Source organism: Canis lupus, chromosome 5 (genome assembly GCF_011100685.1).
Source record: "Canis lupus familiaris isolate Mischka breed German Shepherd chromosome 5, alternate assembly UU_Cfam_GSD_1.0, whole genome shotgun sequence".
Lineage (NCBI taxonomy): Eukaryota > Metazoa > Chordata > Mammalia > Carnivora > Canidae > Canis > Canis lupus.
In genome coordinates, this window is record NC_049226.1 from 41,798,040 (window position 1) to 41,818,520 (window position 20,481).

General features: G+C 48.0%; 1 protein-coding gene across 8 annotated transcripts in view; it reads left to right on the forward strand.

Annotated features, from left to right (window-relative positions):
- The window catches only part of TOM1L2 (target of myb1 like 2 membrane trafficking protein), a 119,044-nt gene that overhangs the window by 49,583 nt on the left and 48,980 nt on the right, over positions 1–20,481 (forward strand). For 5 of the 8 annotated variants that reach the window (XM_038537104.1, XM_038537105.1, XM_038537106.1 and 2 more), the window contains exons 2-3: positions 10,777–10,861; positions 18,447–18,525. In XM_038537104.1, the coding sequence (XP_038393032.1) occupies positions 10,777–10,861; positions 18,447–18,525 (164 nt within the window). Of the gene's footprint in view, positions 1–287; positions 370–5,922; positions 5,999–10,776; positions 10,862–14,529; positions 14,562–18,446; positions 18,526–20,481 lie in introns of those variants that run through there. The other 3 variants (XM_038537107.1, XM_038537108.1, XM_038537110.1) reach the window with 3 other exon arrangements.

Consider the following 20,481-nt stretch of genomic DNA (forward strand, 5'->3'; position numbering starts at 1 on the left):
GTTAAAAAAGAACTTGGATCAGCAGCCCCGGGCCTGTGTGGCTAACAAGCTTCTATTTTCTCTGTTGCTTGGCTGGCCTGAAGGACTCCTTTGTTTGGGGAGTGGGAGGATGTGGTGTCCTAATTAGGCCAGGGTGTGGAATTGTGGCTCATACAGAGCTGCCCTTTGGAATTGAGCTTTCCAGACAGGAGAGTAAGTACGTGATTTGGTGAATCTGTTGGTCTTTAAAGAAAACAGAAGACTAAAAAGAGGGTCAACTAAAGGCAGTGTGGTATTCTAAGCTGGATCGTGGACAAGAAGGGGCGTGAGTGGAGAAACTGGAGAAATCCGAGTCAAGGCTGGAGTTTAGTTCACGGTTCTGCACCAATGGTAATTTTTTTAGTTTTGACAAATGAACAGTGGTTATGTAAGATGTGAACGTGAGCAGAAACCTAGAGAAGGGCATATGGGGACCCTTTGTATGATCTTTGCAACTTTTCAGTACATCTAAAATTATGCCGGTATTGAAAGTTTATTAATAAGAAAAGAAGGGCAGCCCCAGTGGCTCAGCGATTTAGCGCTGCCTTCAGCCCAGGGTGTGATCCTGGAGACCAGGGATCGAGTCCCATGTCAGGCTCCCTGCATGGAGCCTGCTTCTCCTTCTGCCTGTGTTTCTGCCTCTCTTTCTCTGTCTCTCTCTCTCTCTCTCATGAATAAATTTAAAAATCTTAAAAAAAAAAAAAAAAGGAAAAGAAAAGAAGAACAAGGGAGAAAGCCGATCCAGCAACTAATTTGACTTGACCTTTTGTCAGCACTGTGTTTTAGCCTTCTGACCCCAGATCTTTTAGCCCTGTCTATAGAGTCAGAGGGGTCAGCATCCAAGAACTCTGGACCTGGCTGCTCTTGAGGCCAGGGTCTTCCTTGCCACACCATCCTCTTTTTGGGGATGGGTCTGAGTCCAAGTCTAGGTCTTCCAGGAAGATGGGGGTCATGTGGTTGGCAGTGCTTTTATCTGCCAGCTGTGTACTGCTGGGCCAGTCACCAATCTCAGCTTCATATTCTTTACCTATTAGAATGGGGATAACCTGCCAGGAAGGGGAAGGGAGGGTTATAGAAGGTAATGTAAGGGACCTGACCCAAACAGAAGGTTGTGCTTGGCAGAGTTCAGTTTCCATTCTCCCTTCTGCTTCTCCATTTTTTGAAAAATAAATTAATTAATTAATTGTGAAAGAAAGGGGAGCTAGTTCCTTGAAGACTTGAGATCAGTTGTTCAATGCTAGCTTTGAGGGCAAGAAGCTGTCAGTGGGAAGCTAGCTGCAACATTGTGCCCCCTATGCATCCCCTACCCCCCATACCCCATCTCCAGAGGTCCAGGAAATGTGACATCTATTTTGAGCAATTCATGGGGAATCTTCTTACCAAACGTGCTCTAACACCTCTTGGAGTTTTAACATTTGGATTCCTCAGGAAATTGTGCTCTGGCTGTTTCTTTACCTTGTAGATGGGCCAAGCTATTTGGGGGCTTCCTTCTGGAATGGGAGCCCTTTGTGGCTTCTGGACATGGAGCTCTCTCCAGGCTTAGGAACCTGGACTCAGAAAGGCTGGAGATATTTTACATGATCCTAGGGCTCTGGAATGGCTGGGCACAGCCTGTGGATAGCTGTGCCACCTGTAGGTGGCAGTGGTGATACAGGAATGCTGAAGGAAGGGAAGCCAGGGGAGCCTTGGCAGACTCTTTCACAGGAGCTGTAGTCATAATAAAAGTAACAGCGATTATCATGGTCTGTGGAGGAATGTAACTCTGTATTAGAGGCTCTGTCAAGTGCTTTGTTGTGTGTGGTTTAGTTTAGTCTCACAACAACTGTGTGAGGAAAGGGCTGTTATTATGATCACATTTTACGGATGACAGAAGGGCTTGGACAGGTCAAATTACTGCCCTGGGGTCACATGGTAATTGGCAGAAGTAGGACTCCCCAAAGTCTGAGTTTAGACCCTGTTCATACTCTCCATCATGATGTCCTCTCCTCCTGCTTCTGCGTCCAAAGGGAGAACACAGGGACAGCAGGGAACCTAGGCTGCCTGATGCCTATCACCCAGGGGCCTATGAAGGGTTACCATCATCATCTTATTTCTAGTAGACCCTCATCAGCATAAGATTGGACCCTCCTGAGGAACTGAAGATGTTCTGCTTTCATGCAGCTTTAGGTTTAAATATGGAGCCAAAAATATACTCATGGCTCATTAAGCCAATAAGATTGGAAGGAACTTTTTTTTTTTTTTTTTGAGTTTTATTTACACCTTAAGTCACCTTTATACCCAGTATGGGACTTGAACTCATGACCCCAAGATCAAGAGTTGCATGCTTCTCCGACTGAGCCAGCCAGGCACCCCTGGAAGAAACTCCTAGAATAGTATTAGAATGATCTTGAAAGCTCAATCCTTGCATAGATCATGCCTTCAAGTTCTGGAAAACTTATCACGGAGCATCAACTGGAGATGGTATAGAAGGAGTCTCTGGAGAGGATATTGGATTGGAGCTAAGCATGGGCAGGTTGACTGGTGTGAGGCTTTCCAACCAGGGAAGTCTAAGGTGATTTCCTTGGAGCTGGAAGCAGAGATACAAGGCCCCTTGGCTTTCTGAGTCCTCTCAATCCTGATGTAGTTCCTGCTTTCACACACCCCTCCCCTCAGCAGATAACCTACTTTCAGTGCAGTGAGGACTCAAGTGAGTCTTCTCTTTAGCTATGTTTGCTCTTAACAGTGTATGATCAGATTTTGTAAAAGTGTATGTTAGCCCAAGGATGCCTGCTTTCACCACTTCTCTTCAACATAGTACTGGAAGTTCTAGCCAGAGCAATTAGAGAGGAAAAAGTAATAAAAGGCATCCAAATGAGGTACCTGGGTGGCTCAGTTGGTTAAGCATCTAACTCTTGATGACAGCTTTTTTTTTAAGACTTTATTTATTTATTCATGAGAGACACACAGAGAGAGGCAGAAACATAGGAGAGGGAGAATCAGGCTCCCTGCAGGGAGCCCAATGTGGGACTCAGTCCCAGGACCCTGGGATCACAACCTGAGCCGAAGGCAGATGCTCAACCACTGAGCCACCCACGTGCCCCTGATCACAGCTCAGGTCTTTTTTTTTTTTTTTTAGATTTTATTTATTATTCATGAGAGACACACAGAGAGAGACACCCACACAGGCAAAGGGAGAAGCAGGCTCTCTGTGGGGAGCCTGATATGGGACTAGATCCCAGGACCATGGAATAGTGCCCTGAGCCAAAGACAGACTCTCAACCATTGAGCCACCCAGGCATCCCATCAGGTCTTGATCTCATGGTTGTGAGTTTAAGCCCTTCATTAGGCTCCATGCTGGGTGTGGAAACCTACTTTAAAAAAAAAAAACAAAAAAACTGGGCAGCCCCGGTGGTGCAGCAGTTTAGCGCCGCCTGCAGCCCAGGGTGTGATCCTGGAGACCCCTGATCGAGTCCTGCATCGGGCTTCCTGCATGGAGCCCGCTTCTCCCTCTGCCTGTGTCTCTGTGTCTCTCTCTCTCTCTCTGAATGAATAAATAAATAAATCTTAAATAAAATAAAATAAAATATAATAAATAAAAATTTAAAAAACACCAAATGGTAAAGGAAAAAGCAATATTGTCTCTGTAGATGACATGACCTTATGTGTAGAAAACCCTAAAGATTTCATGAAAAAAACCCAACTGTTAGATCTTACACAGATTCAGAAGTAGAAGAGTACAAGATCAACTGTCAAAAATAATTTGTTTCTATACAATGAACAATTTGGAAAGGAAATTAAGAAAACAGTTCCATTCACAGTAGCATCAAAAAGAATAAAATCTTTAGGAATTACCAAAGAGGCAAAAGTCTTGTACACTGAAAACTGAAAACATTGCAGAGAGAAATTAAAGAAGACATAAATAAATAGAAAGACATCCCATATTCATGGATAGAAGACTTAATATTTTTAAGATGACAGGAATACCTAAAGTCATCTACAGATTCAATGTAGCCTCAATCAAAATCCACCAACATTTTTTTGAGAAATAGAAAAATTTATCCTAAAATTCTATGGAATCTCAAGGGATTTCAGATAGTTAAAACAATCTTGAAGAGGAAAGGCAGTTGGAGGACTCACACTTCCTGATTTCAAAAACTCACAGTAATCAGAACAGTGAACAGTATGGTACTGGCATAAGGACAGATACAGACCAATGGAACAGAATAGAAAGCCCAGAAATTACCCCTCTTACATACGGTCAATTGATTTTCAACAAGGGTGCCAAGACCTTTCATTGGGGAAAGGACAGTCTTTTCAACAGATGGTGCTGGGATAATTGGATACCCACACACACACAAGAATGAAGTTGGACCTTTACCTTATTCCATAGGAAAATTCAAATAGATCAAAGACCTAAGGGTAGAGATAAAACTCTAAAAGTCTTAGAAGAAAACACAGGGAGGGGTTCCTGGGAGGCTCACTCGATTAAGCATCCAAGTCTTGGTTTCTGCTCAGGTCCAGATCTCATGTTGTGGGATCGAGCCCAGAGTTGGGCCCCATGCTCAGTGGGGAGTCTGAGGATTCTCTCCCTATCCCTCCTTCCACTGGTGCCCTCTCTCAGTCTCTCTCTTTCAAACAAACAAATAAATAAATAACATCTTTCTTAAAAAATGAAGAAAACACAGGGATAAAGTGTCATGGTATTGGATTTAGCAGTGATTTCTTGGCTATCACACCAAAAGCATAGGCAACAAGAGAAAAAAATAAATTGTACTTAATCAAAATTAAGAACTTTTGTGCATCAAAGGACATTATCAAGAGAGTGAAAAGATAACATACAGAATGGGAGAAAATATTTGTAAAATATACATCTGATAAAGGAATATATAAGAATATATATAAAGAATATATAAAGAACTTTTGGAATTCAATAATAAGATGACATGCCCTTATATGTAGAAAACCCTGGAGATTTCATGGGGAGGAAAAAACCTGTCAGAATCAATAAACAGATTTAGCAAGACTACCTAATTCAAAAATTGACTTGAATAGACATTCATCCAAAGAAGATAAATAGATGGCCAATAAACATATGAAAAGGTGCTCAGAAAAAAAAAAAAAGAAAAGAAAAGGTGCTCAGTGTCACCATATCATTAGGAAGTACACATCATAACCATGCTGAGATATAAAATAACAGGTATTGGCAAGGATGTAGAGAAGTTGGAACCCTTATCTCTTGCTGATGAGAATGTAAGATGATGCAGCCTCTGTGGAACACAGTTTGGCAGTTTTTAAAAAGCTAAACATGGCATTACCATATGATCTACTAATTCCACTTCTGGGTATATACCCAAAAAAATAGAAGGGACTCAAACAGATCTTTGTACACCCATGTTCCTAGCAGCATTCACAGGAGCCAAAAGTTGTGAACAAACATGCATCCATCCACAGGTGAATAGATGAACAAAAAGTGATATATACACGCAATGCAATATTATTCAGCCTTTAAAAGGAATGAAATTTTGACACCTGCTACAACGTGATAAGGCTTGAGAATGTTATACCAAGTGAAAAAAGCCAAAAAAGAAAAAAAGTATATATTGGCCAACATGCCATCAGAGTGGGGTTGGGGTTGGGGGGATGAGGAGGGTGAGGATCAGAGATCATTTGGGCCCAATAGCTCATTTGTCAGGAAACCTAATGCTCAGAGAAGAAACTGGCATAAATAGTCCTGAGAGCTCAGCATCACAGAGGCCGAGCCAGGACTGGAACCAGGGTTACTTGATTCCCTGTCTTCCTGTGGGCCAGGAACTTCATGAGGGCGGAAACTGGACTGTCTTGCCTTCTACTTGTCCCCAGGGTCCGGCACTTCATAGCCATGCAGTCCACTTGTGTTACTCCTTTCCTCTGTGTTCTCAACCCTAGGTGTATGTTGAGCCACTGGGGAGCTATTAGAACACGTCAGCAACTGGCCCTGTGCCCTAGAGGTTCTGATCAGAAGGTATGGGATGGGACCAAGGCAGGAATGCTTCTTTTTTTTTTTTTTTTTTTAAGATTTTATTTATTTAACAGCAAGAGAGCACAAGCAGGGTGAGCAGCAGAGGGAGAGGGAGAAGCAGGGAGCCTGACATAGGCCTCAATCCCAGGACTCTGGGATCATGATACCTAACTAACTGTGCCACCCAGGTGCTCAAAGGCAGGAATACTTGTAAAAAGCTTCCTGGTGAAGGGCTGCTCGATGGTGCAATTGGTTAAGCGTCTGACTCTTAACTTTTTGGCTCAGGTCATGATCTCAGGGTGATGACATTGAGCCTATGTTGGGCTCTGTGCTCAGTGTGGAGTCTGCTTGGGTTTCTCTCTCTTGCTCCCTCTGTACACCCCTCTAAATAAACAAATGTTAAAAAAAAAAAAAAAGGCTTCCTGGTGATTCTAACCTGCAGCCAATTTGGGAAGCACTGCTCTACGTCATGCCTTCCCTTGGTGCTTCTCTAGTTGGGGAGTGAGAGACAGAGGCTTAGGAGCTTTCTCTGGGACTTCACACAGTCACTGGCTGGTTCTTCCTGGCATATCTTGCCCACCTTTGTGTTCTGCTTAGAGAAGCATGTGGGGTGCCATTAATTTCCTCTGAGCTCCTGTGTACCGGTATCTAGGGCACAGGTATCCAAGCCCCCCAAAGAGCTGTGGCTCTCCTCTGTTACTGCTCAGGCTGGATTGTCTCTTAACCAACTGCCTATCTGCCTCTCCCATTATGCTGATCTCTTAAGGTAGAGTCTTAATCATCTCCCTCTCTCCACCTGCACGGGCAGTGCATGGCACATCTCAGGCTCTGCCAATCTTGAGTAAAGGGTATGGGGACTCTGAGGTGTTTTTGTTTTTGTTTTGTTTTGCCTTAAGTTACAGGGAAAGCTGCCTCACAAAGTCTACAGGCTAAGCAGACATACTTTGTATACCTTCTTGTCCTGTTATCTTCCTTTGAAGAGGGGTGACAGAAGAGTAGGGACAGCTGTTGGAGAAAAGGACATCCTATAAAATAGGAATGAGTATTTGGAATTCATTCTCTTGTCTCTCCAGTGGAAGAGGAGCAGCTGCAATTAACATTCACAAAGCATGTTAGGAATTTGAAGCAATAGACAATAATGGCTCTGTGTAGAATGTCAGGATTGATTTTTCTTTCCACCTGACTGGTATATGCCAACCTGCCTCACTAGCGTATAGTAATCCAGAAGGCTCATCTCCCATTATTGGTGCATATTATCAGATGAGCTTCCTGCCCACCTAAAGCCCCTTTGCTTCTTCCCCTACACCTGGCATAGAGCCGCCCTGAATGTTCTTCCTTTGTGTCAGTGCCTCTGGGCTCCTACCCACACCCTTGATTGTTGGGGAGGTAGATAATTTGGCCATTTTTTTCCTCCATTCTCACCGAAAGGATGTTGCTGAATACAAAATGCTGAAGCCAGCCCTCTCTTGCCTTCTGGTGCTGGCTGCTCTGAAGTCACTATATTTAACATCAAAGTGTAGACAGCAGCAGCCAAGAAACCATGCCACTGGATTGTGAGGCTCCTCCCAGCAGGACTGCCTGGGATTTCAGGCTGTAGGGGTGGGGGTGGGGGCACAGAGAAACTAGGCCTGAGAGAGTGCTATTACTGCCGGCAGAGTCCAGGCTTCAGGGCATCCCCAGCCTCCTCCACGCTGGAGGCAGCCTTTTCTGAATGGGGAGAATGCCATGGCAACAGCATTAGGATAACATTAACTGTCTTGTACTGAAGGTTTAATGGGAGCCTTGTCTGTGCAGCCCTGCCCAGCCCTGCCCAGCCCTGCCCTGCCTTGCCTTGCTCTGCTCAGCCTGCCCTGCCCAGACCTGCCTAGTCTAGCCTTGCCCAGCCCTGCCCAGCCCTACCCAACCCTGCCTTGTGCTGCCTAGTCTAGCCCTGCCTAACCCTGCCCAGCCCTGCCCAGCCCCGCTCAGCCTGCCCTGCCCAGCCCAACCCTGCCTTGCCCAGCCCTGCCCAGTCCAGTCCAGTCTAGCCCTGCCCAGCCCTGCCTTGCCCAGCCCTGCCCAGTCCAGTCCAGTCTAGCCCTGCCTAGCCCTGCCTTGCCCTACTCTGCCCAGACCTGCCCAGCTTAGCCCTGCCCTGCCCAGCCCAGCGCTGCCTTGCCCAGCCCTGCCCAGTCTAGCCCTGCCCAGCCCTGCCAGTGCCCTGCTCTGTTCAGCCCAGCCTTGCCCTCCCTGCCCTGCCCTGTCCTGTCCTGTCCTGCAGCTCCTGGCCATTAGCATTTCACCAGAGAACTCTGAAAGGTCAGCTTTTGCAGCCAGGGTCACTGGCGTTTTGATCTTTATCTGTCCCAAGGGCTGGCTGGTGGGAATGACTTGCCCCATTGCTCCCTGGAGCATTGTGTTTCTGCTCTTGCACCAGGATTTATCTTAGGTTTTGACGATTTACGTGACAAAAGAAATGAGATTGAATTTTGCTTCCTCTGGCCTTGGGACCGGATGGAGTGAGGAAGCCCGCATTGAGTGGCTGCAGTTCCAGGGGCAATCAAATACAACTTTGTTCCCATTGCTGGGAATTCTTTCATGAGGGGAGAAAAATCAGAACTGATTTGAGCTCCTTTGTCAGCCTTACCTCCCTCATCTGTTTCAGCGGAGCCAAATACCCACGGTTGTATTTATGTGGCATTTCCAGCAAAATGAAAAGAAAGCAGCATTCTTTTTTGGGTTGATTCTTTATAATCAAAACGAGTATATATCTTTTAGCTTGGAAACTCAGAATCCCAGTAATTGAATAGAACGCGCTACCCGGAGGATAAGTTATCATGCCTTTGAACCCCTTCCCGGTATTATTGGAGGAAGGGAGCGGGTGAATATAAGGTTAATGGATTCTGCTGCTAAACCGAACTTGGAAATGAGGTTTCATTGATTTAATATTTCCTCCATTAAGCCTCCCAAGACAGTGTCCCTATGGCCCTACCAAAGTGCAGTCACAGACTTTCTTCCTCGTGAGGCCGTGTTGCAGCCGGTGCTGTGACAGGGACAGATGACCAGCTCAGAACGGCCCTTTGGCCAGATGGCCTGTCCCCTTGGCTGGCTCAGAAGGGTGGAAAGCCCACACCCGCAGGCAGAGTGGCTTCATCATGAGGATGTGCTCTGTGTTTGTGGCCACGGACACTCCCCTGCTGTGCAGTGACCTCGTTGGCCATCACCTCTTCTGGGGCCGGACACCATGAAGGGGAGGGCTGTGCAGGGACAGCTGCGTGTGGCAGGGAGAGCAGGGGCTGGAGGCGCAAGTCTTGTCACCCACACGCTTACCCACTCTGGAAGCTGGCTGTAGCACCCCGCCTCTGGCTGAAGCCCAGTGCCAAGAGAGCATTCTGCTGTGTCTGTCCCAAGTGCTGCCTCGTGCCTGTCCCCCCAGGCTTCCTGTACCCTCTGCCTTTAGCCTTTGCTTCTCCTGGCCAAGCCCACTGGGGCTTTGAGCCATTCTTCCTGAAGGCCTATCCCTACCGCTCCCCTTCCCGCCATGGCTGTTGTCCCTACCCCCCAACCCCAAAGTGGCTCTTCTGATGTTGCCCCTGTTTTCTACATGCATGCAGTGGATGGGGCAGGGGAGCAACATCTCTGGGTCCCGTCTGCCTTGAACAGTCTCTGACATGGCTTCTTCTCCCTCTCTGCACGTGCTCTCCTCTTGTTGTAGGCACACCCCCAAATACTGCCTCTGGCCCTGCCAGCGTGGCACCATTGTGGACTTTGGTGAAGGGTTCCTCCAATCTCCCAGTGCCCTGCCCAGTCTGCTGCATGCCCAGCATTCGCCCGAGGCAGATCCTCCTCATTTGTGGGTGGGTTTCCTTGTTCCAGCGGGGTCAGGAGTCTCTGGGGACTATGGTTGATTAATAAACGGGGTGGAAAAGTTGGGGATGTGTCTTTTTTAGCAAAAATTAAAACAATGAGGCTTTTAAATGCAGACCGAAGCTGTTGCACAAATGTTTTGAGCAACAGCTATATTTTTGGAGCATGTTGTCACTGCTTGCAAATGCAGCCTTCATTTGGATGTGTGAGTTCTAGTATGTTATGTAAAAAAAAAAACAAGGACACTTCCAGCATATGCGGAGGTCATCTGTTTTATTATTTGAGTAGCAGTGGAAGTGTGGGTTATAGGAACAAAATGGTGGTGATGTTAACCCTCTCATAAAGTGTACAGTTAGGACAGGGCAGGGTTAGAATTTGTCTGAGCTATAACTTCAGATCCGAAGTCCAGCTTTGCCGGCAGGCGGGGCAGTGTCATGCAGCTGTCTAGGCTTTAGAGACAGACCAACCTGAGACTGAATGCTAGTAAGCTTCAATCAGATGATGAGATCCTGGCCAAATAACCAACCTTTCTGAGCCTGTTTCCTTCCTTTTAAATGTGGAGGGGAATAATGCCTACCTTAAGGGAGTTGTAGGGTTTTTTAAATTTAATTTTTGAAAATTTTAATTGTGTGAAAATACACATAACAGAAAAATTGCCATCTTAGCCATTTTTTAAGTGTTAGGGACATTTGCACAGTCATGCAGCCAACCTCCAGAACTTTTCATCTTGCAAAACTCAGGGCCAGATCTCTCTCTCTCTCTCTCTTTCTCTCTCTGGATGTTCCCTTGTGAATGCAGCACCCCTAGAACTGCTCTGTTGGCTTAGCCCATCCGCTTGGTGGGGAGAATATGGTGGTTCTGGTCCCTTCCTGTTTCCTGCCAGGGCCCCCTTATTCTGGGAGAAATGTAAATCCATCTTCTCTCTGACTTTACAGAAAAGGCAACAGATGGCTCCCTGCAAAGCGAGGACTGGACGCTGAACATGGAGATTTGTGACATTATCAACGAGACAGAGGAAGGGTATGTGTGCCCCCCACCCCCACCCCTGCCATCTCCCGTAAAGCTGGTTGGCTCCTGGGGGTCACTCACAGCCTGTCAGGGCTTTAGGGTGGTGGTGTTTTACTTCCTGTTTTGTTTCCAGGCTGTTTGTTTTGGCATTTAATAAATGGACATTCTTCATTATCTTTTCTCATGCTGCCCTCTCCCACTCCCAGTCCCACTGCAACAGCAGTGCTTGGCTTACAGCAGTGACGCCCTCTTGTAATGACCTGCTTTGAATCACAGTGAAAATGAAGTCTCCTGGTTACTTGGTCCCCCAGTGCTCATCACCTCCTCCTGCCCTCCTCCCTGACTCTGCCTCCCCTTCACCAACTTGAGGCTATCTCTGTCCTGCTTTGCTGGACTGGAGCTGCAGGAGGGAGAGGCCCCACGGTGTCCATAGAGGGAGAAGGTCCACGTGAGGCACAGAGCAGCAAGTGTCTCTGGCAGGGGCCATCCCTTTCACATCCCTGCACTGCCGGGTGGGTTCTTGTGCATTACGGCTACGTCCTGTTTACATTTTTTCCAGATTTGTCTGTATTCAGCCCTCTGCCCACACCACACAGGACAGTATTTACTGTAGCCAAGCCCTCTCCAGCCATCCCCAGAGTGCCAAGGAGGACAGGCCGGACTCTGGCAACCCTGGGCTTGCATCTGGGTGCTGGCACTTGCAGCTTTGCTGTGTACAATCTGGAGCTGGTCCTGCCTTCAGTGAACGGATATTTACTGAGTGACTACCTCATGCTGGGCTCTAGTGTGCGAGCCCAGGGCATGGCAGGGAGCAGGACAGATGCCCTTGAAGCTATTATGTGTTACATTATGTGGTCACGTTACATGGTCAGCTGGTGACAAGTCTGGAGCAAAGTGAAGCTACGGAGGGTGAAGCCTGAAAGTTAGCAGGATTTTTAAAAGATTTTATTTATTTATTTAGAGAGCGCATGCATAGGCTCAAGGCAAAAGGAGAAAATCCCGAGTAGACCCTGCACTGAGCATAGAGCCTGACACGGGACTCGATCTCACATCCTGAGGTCATGACCTGTGCTGAAATCCAGAGTCAGCCACTTATCCGACTGAGTCACCCAGGTGCCCCTGGGAGTCAGCAATTTTAAGTGGAGGAGTCAAGGAAAGCCTCACTTAAGAAGGTGACATTGAAGAATGATTTGAAGGAGATGAGGGGGTGAGGTGTGAGGATGACACCAGGGAAGAACCTTCCAGGCAGAGGGAACAGCAAGCACAGCAGTCCTGGGACAGATGGCGGGGTGGTATGTTTGAGGACTAGCAAGAGGCTCTAGGGGCCAGAGTGGAGAGAGTGAGGAGGGGTCAGACATGTCCCCATCCAAAAACAATGGAGGGCTCTGGCCTTGACTTGGAGGGGAGGAGATTTCAGCAGAGAGGGGCATGATCTAATGCTCATTTTAATTATTTTTGGAGGGCTCTGGCCTTGACTTGGGAGGAGATTTCAGCAGAGAGGGGCATGATCTAATGCTCATTTTATTTATTTAAAGATTTTATTTATTTATTTGAGAGAGAGAGCATGACCAGGGGGCGGGGCAGAGGGAGAAAAGCAGGCTCCCCCACTGAACAGAGAGCCTCATACAGGGCTCGCTCCTAGGACCCTGGGATCACAACCCAAGCTGAAGGCAGACACCCAGCCCACTGAGTAACCCAGGCGCCCGAAGTCTAAGGTTCATTTTAAAGAGATCACCTGGCTTCCGTGTTTGGAATGGCCTGGCCTGGGATGGGAAGGGCAGAGGGTAGAAAGAGGGAAGCCAGTTAGGAGATGTGGGATGATGGCAGTTTCGACTTGGATGACAGTAGAGGAGGGAGAGAGGAATGATCAGCTTCAGAATAGTTTAGAAGGTTGAGCCAATGGGGTTTGCAGAGGTGGACATGGGTGTGAGAGCAGAGAAGAGTCAGGAGGACTGCAGTGTTTAGGGCTGAGGTATCGCAGGGAGGGAGCGGGCTGAGGGGCAGAGATCAGAAGGTCAGCTCTGAGCTGCCTGCTAGGCCCCAGGTGGGATGCTGCCTGTCCAGGAGCAGAGGGATATGGAGCTAGGGGCAGGGGCCTGCCCTGGAGGTTTAAGTTTGGACATCTTCCCTCAAAGATGGCATATTGCCTCTCAGTGTAGGTGGTCACCTTGGTGCCTGGCACACAGCCGGGTCGAGAGCTGTTCGGGGCTGTGCGTTTCCGATGTTAGAGTCACTGGGGTCCTTTCTTTCTCATGTCCCCCTCTCATGCCCTCCTTTCTCCAGTTGTCCAGCCACATTAATTGACCCCACAGATGGAGATGCAGCTGGTTCTAAAATGCCAAGGTGCTCCCTGGCTGCTCTTGAGGGGCTCAGCCGGTGGCACTGGACAGGCCGTGGCCAAGGTGTGTGCCCATTGCAGCAGACACAGGGGGAGGCTTTGGGCTGGGCCTCAGTAGGGCAGGAAGAGAAGGTGATATATAGATGAGAGGGTGAAAGGGCAGTGTGTTGGGGACACAAGCCATCTGGGGAACAGGGAGAGTGAGGAGGAAGTGCTACTTGGGGAGGGAGTATTTGGAATGGTGGTTCAGGTCAGGGGTAAAGAGCCTTATTCCTCTGGCATCCCTAGAGTCAGGCTGTATCCTCCAAGTTGTCTCTCTACCATTTCCCCTTTTCCTTTTGTCCACTGACCGCCTCTTAGAAACTCATCAAGTTGCTCCTTGCTAAGGAGCCTTCTTTCAGGGTCCAAATCCTCAGTGGATCCTGTGTGGTAACCTGGTCCCTCTGCTGCTCCCCTTGGGGCCCTCTCCCCTTGTCATCGTCCTCCAGCCCCATTGATCTTTCAGTTCCTTGGACTTTCCATGCTTCCTATACCCCATTTGCAATTCTCCACGGATGTGGGGATGTACGAATATGTATTAAAGTGGAGCTTCCACCTCCCAGGGTCTAGGAGGTGGGTCACCTTCCTTTCCCAGCACTTACTCACCTTCTTCCTAAAGTGGCCCAAGCTCTGGGTCCTTGGGTTTTGAATGAGACCCCTTCAAGGACGCCTGGTGATTTTCTATCTTGGCTTCTACAGTGAGGTGATTGTCAAATCTCTTCTTAAGCAGGAGAGAAACTCCCAAGTTCAGCTAATGGTCCAGCACCCCTTCAACTCATTCCTGCTTTAGGGCTTTCGTCCTGGATCCTTCTCTTTCCCTCTCAGCTCTCCCTTTCACTGATCAGTTCTGTCACTCACTGGAATTCACTTTGAATCTCATTTCCCTGACACCCCTCTCTTCCTGATTGGGACAGATCCCCCCCATGTGATTTCACAGTACCCTCTATTATACCACAACTGTCACCGTGTAAATGTACATGTCGGTGTGATGTTTGTGAGAGTGGCCATCTCCCCCGACAGCGCCCCCTCAACTGTGCACTCCGTGAGGGCAGAACTCTGTCTCACGCACCATTTTATACCAACACCAAGCACAGTGTACACGTAATTGACTCTTGACAAGCGTTTGGTAAATAAGAATAGAGAAGGAAGTCCTTAACGGACTCTGTCTGATGGGGAATGCAGAACATAATCATAACACAGCGTGCCAAGAGAAGCTGCCTCTCAGAGGGCCCAGAGCAACAGCAGCTGGCTGGCTCTGGGACTGTCAGCAGCAAAGACTTCTGAGAAGAGGTGACATCCAAGTGGAGTCTTGCAGCATATGGGGGCATCAGCCAGGTGAGGTGGGTGGATGTCAGAGGGGGAAGGTGGACATCTGGGCTGGTGGGCAGGGTGTGCAACATGTACATAGGAACAGGAGTATAGTGGGATTAGGGGCATGGAGCCTGGAGCCAGAATTCTAGGCTCTCTGCTCCCTTGCCATGTGTCCCTGTACCTCGGTGTCCTCATTTACAAAGTGTGGGTACCAATATTGCCTATCACATAGGCTCGTTGTAAGGATTAAAGTAGTAAATAGTTATGAAGTGTCTGCCTATGTATGTATCCAGTCTGTGTTCTACATAGGGATTTGCTCTTTATCCATTAAAGACTTGCATAGTTGGGCATCCCAGGTGGCTCAGCAGTTTGATCCTGGAGACCCAGAATCGAGTCCCACGTTGGGCTCCCTGCATGGAGTCTGCTTCTCCTATTGCCTGTGTCTCTGCCTCTCTCTCTCTCTGTGTCTCTCATGAATAAATAAAATCTTAAAAAAAAAAAAAAAAAAGACTTGCGTGGTAAGGACTTAAACTGCACGTGACTTCCTTCACCACTTTCATCGGTAGTGTTATCTGTCCAGTCCTTGGTGATGACCTCTGTGGGCTGATGGCCCTGACCCTATCTGCCATTCTCTGAGTGCTTGCCGTTTGTATACTGGGCCGCCACGGGAGCCCTGGCTTGTACCAGCTTGTGCAGTGCCCTGCAACAGCCCTAGAAGGTAGGGGCAGCCCATGTTGAGGAAACAGGTCCAGAGAGGTTTGGTCGCTTGCCAGAGGTCTCACAGTGTATCTAGGAAGGGCAGAGGCAGGATGCAAGCACAGGTTGACCTGGCTGCAGCCATCAAAGCTCTGCCTACACTTAGTCATTCAGAGCTTCACCTCTGGGAGGTTGTGGTCCTGGTGGGTGCAGATTGGGTGAACTGCCCCATAGGTCCCTCCTTGGGCTTTCCCTGAAATGTCCAAGGCTGAGATGCCCTCCATCCTAAGGCCTTGCGTGGCCATCCCTCATACCTTGAATCGTTGGTCATTAATAACCAGTGATTATTGTTTTTTTTTAAGATTTTATTTATTTATTCATGAGAGACACACAGAGAGAGGCAGAGACACAGGCAGAGAGAGAAGCAGACTCCATGCAGGAAGCTTGACGTGGGACTCAATCCCAGGTCTCCAGGATCACACCCCGGCTGAAGGCGGCGCTAAACCGCTGAGCCACCCTTGCTGCTCCCGGCAATGTTTTAGAACCGGTTTGCCATGCCTTGCCCGCACCTTCCTAGTTAAGGCCCAGGTGTGTGGATTTGGCACGTGCTCCCCAGGTGATTCTGATGTGTATCTCCAGAAGGATCAGCTGACCTGGCTCATTTTCATGACCACCTATGGACCTTCCCTTGCTCCAGGAATGTTTGTGCCCAGTCTCTAAGCTGGAGGAGGGGGCGTGTGGAGGAGTGAGCACCCCATAACTGCAACAGACCAAGGTAGCAGCAGAGAAAAGGGGAGGAAGAGGAAGAGTCCCGGGGTGGTGGAGGAGGAGCAGCCATATCCTTCTCGGAGGGAATGAGGAGAAAGCGGCTCAGAAGCAGCAGTTCTGGGGCACAGGACAAGATGAGTTCAAGTATGACTAGAAAGCAAGGTTCTCAGGAGTCTGGGGTGAGGGAGACCTTGGGGAGGCTGGGGATGGCCCAGAGGCCAGATCCTGAGGCCTGGGGTGCTGAGCTTTCTGCTGAAAGCTGCCAGACAGTGGGGCATCTCACAGGGCCCCTTCCCCTCCTGCTCCTTCTCCCTGCTCCATCTTGGCTCTTGACTCTTCCTTCTCTCCTTTTCCCCCTGTTTCCAGCTCCTTGCTGTCTAATCTGCTGCTGCTGCTGCTGCTGCTGCTGCTGCTGCTGGAAACTTTGCAATTCCTCTGACATGACTTTGATCCTCCTTTCTGAAGCTTCTCCCCCGGGGAGAGAGATAAATACTTGCTTTTGTGCTCACCCAGTCACTCTGAGGCAGTACTTCCCGCCGATGAATTTCCATTTTAACTCTAACCCAGGAGCCTGCTGACTCTCTGATTTTCCACCACCACCATCACCCCCACACTGGGAGAGCTCTGTGCACTCTCTGCTCTGTGAGCTCTAAGTGATTGCAGCCCTCGGAGGCTGTTCCCATTTTTCTGCTCCCTGGAAGTTCAAGAGGAGAGGGACGAAACTGGATTGAGAGGGATAGCAGCCGTGGGTCGCGGCTGACCGTGGCTGGGCAGAGCCTTTGAGAGAGAGGAAGTCAATCCACGCTCTTGGCCAGCAGCCACTGACCTTCACCAGCTCAAGTCCACAAACAGTCCTGAAAGCCAGGAGCTTGTCAAGTCCCATATTTGCAGAAATCAGCATCTCTGTTTGGAAACTGCAGCCATTCTGCAAACATGCTTGGCAGGGACCCGTTCCCCAGAGAGCCTCGTCCCATCAGCCTTTGGGCTCAGAAACCAAGAATTCATGCAAGCAGCCACGTTTCATGTTGGGGATGGGAACTAGGTGACCCAGGGTGATTTAAATGTCTTCTGGAAGCCTTAGTTTGCTTCTGTGTATTTTTGTCTAGGTTAGACTGATTAGCAGAGTATCTACCCTCCCTCCCCCCAGATTCTTCACATGTACTTGAAAGGACTTTTCCCTTTGGTAAAGAGATCATAAATGTTTCAGAGCTGGAGGAATAGGAGGTCCCTGACTTACAAATCGTCAGCCTTTGAAAGACCCAGATAGACTGATATGTTGGTCAGGGGAAGGCTGGAGCCCACTGGTGATAGCAGAGGGCCAGCCTGCAGCTGGACTGGGGGCATCAGGGAGCAGGGGTTTCCTGCCAGAGGTAGCCATGAGTGCCACAGCTTTGTTGGATCCTGGCTTAGAATAAACTAAATGATTTGTTAGACCCAAGAGCTGCACCTACTAGATGCTTCTAGAGGGCTGGTTGAGGACCCTGACTCCCCACCCTAACTGGTATTTAAGGAAGAACGAGTTCCAGGTCCCAAACAGTCAGCTTATGAACATGCCTCTGGGAATCTACATTAGCTTCACTACCTAAAAACACAATTCTTTGGGTTTTGGGGAGACTTAATTAAGTTTTCTCAGGGCAAAAAGGGGTTCCATGGAACTGAGGAGGAGCTGAACATCCAGGCCTCAGCAAGGAGCTGGCCATTCTTTCTTCTATGTCTGTCTGTTGTTTCTTCAGTGTACCCCCACACCAGTGGCTTAGTTATCATTCTGAATAAAAGATATTTGCATGTGATGCAAATGCAAAAGGCCTGCCAAAAGCAGCCCAGTGAAAAACCTCACTTGCTCCTCTCTGCCACCCAATTCCTCTCCTAAGGGGCAGCCAAAGTTACCAGCTTCTTGGGGCTCCTTCCAGAGATGCTCTTCCCTCTGCTAACATGTGTACTATGTGTGTATGTATGTTGTCCTTCTATAAGCCAAAGAGTAGCATACTTTATGCACTGTTCTGCACACAACTCTATTCACATTTCTTTGAGTTTGCTCCATATTGGTGTGTAAGGAGTGTCTTTATCCTTTCTCACAGCTATGTAGTGTTCAATTGCGTGGATAAGCGTGATTTAAATTAACTTGTTTTAGGGCACCTGGCTAGCTCAGTTGGAAGAGCCTGTGACTCTTGCTCTCAGAGTCATGAGTTCGAGCTCCATGTTGGGTGTAGAGATTACTAGAAATAAAAACAAAACTTAAAAAAAATTTTTTAAAGGTTAACCTGCTTCACAATGATGAAGATTTTTTTTTGTCTGCAGCCTTTTATGCTTCTAAACATGGCCACCTAGAATCTTGTGTATAACAGATGGCCTTGTGTATGTGCTGGTTCACACAAATAGGAGTAATGTGTAAGGTAAGCGCCCCGAGTGGAACTTGTGAGGATTTTAATATGTCCTTCTCTCTAGGCCAAAGGATGCCATTCGGGCCCTGAAGAAGCGGCTTAATGGGAACCGGAACTACAGAGAGGTCATGCTGGCATTAACAGTGAGTGCTGCCCTCGGGGTTAGGGTGGGGGCAGAGCAGCTGAGGAAATCCACATTCACAGCCTTGCCCCACTCCCAGAGGCAGGGCCTTCCCTCTGTCCACTCGGCACAGCCTCCAGCAGCCACGGCCTGTGGACGGTTTGGTGCAAGCACCAGCAGAGTGTAGCAGAGCCTTCCCACAGTGCCTTTGGGTTTTCCTGCTTTCCCCTGAAGTGAGGGGATGGGCTGCAAGCTGGTACATACCAGCAGAAGATCAGGCATGGGCAGCACTGACTAATACAGAAGCCCAGAGCAGAGAAGTCAAAGGCCTGCCTGTGGATGGCCTTCTGTGACACAGCCATACTAGCTGCCTTCCTAGGTGTCTGGTCTCTCCTTACAAACCTGCTACCATCCACCCCGAACCTGCCTGGGACTGTGCTGAGCTTTTCTGGTGTTAAAGTGATTGCTTACAGTAACCTTCCCAGACTGATTTCATCATCCCATCAATGCGGAGAGAGGCCTGGGGGTTCTCAGAGTGTCCAGCTGTGGATTATGGAGTCAAAGCAGTCATTGGTGCAGGGGTTCTGGAAAAAGCCAGCCTAGTGACTCCTTTCAGGAAGAAACAGACCAGATTTTTGCCCTTTCTTAAAATGTCAAGAAACTCAAAGGGACAACTGCTCCGAGGGTTATTTCTGTCTGGAAAGCTAACAGTTACTCAGATATGGCAAAATCGGGGCCACGGTGAGTTCTTATAGTGGAAGCTGCAACAGGTCAGCAGTGGGCTTCTCTGCAGGTTTCAGTAGTTTGTTGTTTATCCAAAACAGCTATAACATGTTTCCTTTTAAAGCAGAGAAACTGTTTGGATTCTTCACCCAAGTGAAAACCCAAGACTTATTTTGAGATCCTTCTCTGCCAGGGAATTGGGGTTTGAATAATAAAGAAAAAAAAAAAAGACCAGCTGAGGTATAGTGACTTGAAAGCTTTCAGGTTTTTTTCTCAGAATTTGATCCATGGCATTTAGTAAACCCAGAGTGATGCCCAAAAGGAATTGATTTCAGTAACTGAAATCACCAGGGAATGAACACTAACATATCAGGGCATTTTCCTGTTATCTAAAACATACCCCTTTATACACCCAACTTCATGGGAACCATGTTGGTTGGATGGAATCTTTCTTTTTTCTTTTTTAAGATTTTATTTATTTAGTTTAGAAAGACTGAGAGCAAGTGCACATGGGAATGGGGGGAGGGGGAGAGAATCTCAAGCAGATTCTACACTGAGTATGGAGCTCAATGTGGGCCTCGATTTCACGACCCTGAGATCACAACCTGAGCTAAACCCAAGAGTCTGACGTTTAACTGACTAAGCTACCCAGGCCCCCAAGAATTGAAATCTTTCTTTTTCTTTTTTTTTTTTTTTTTAATTTTATTTATTTATTCATGAGAGACACAGAGAGAGGCAGGGACACAGGCAGAGAAGAAGCAGGCTCCATGCAGGGAGCCCCATGTGGGACTCGATCCCGGGTCTCCAGGATCACAACCTGAGCTGAAGGTGGCGCTAAACCACTGAGCCACTCAGGCGCCCCTGGAAATCTTTCTTAAGTGGTCTCTGTTTTTACTTCCTTCTGAAAGAAAATGGTGAACATCATTGAGCCTTTCCTGGTGGTTAGGTTTATTGCTATTATTACTATTATTCCAACAACTTTGTTGAGATACTGACATATAACATATGTAAGTTTAAGATATACAATGTGATGATACACACATATATTGCAAAATGATTACCACCATAAGGTCGGGAAATCCCTCTATCCCCTCACATGATTACCTTTGTTGGGGAAGGAGGGGAGAGCATTTAAGATCTAATTTCTTGGGACTCCTGGGTGGCTCAGTTGAGCGTCTAGCTATTGATTTCTGCTCAGGTCAGGATCTTAGGGTCCTAGGATTAAGCCCTGTGTCAGGCTCCCCATGCAGAGGGG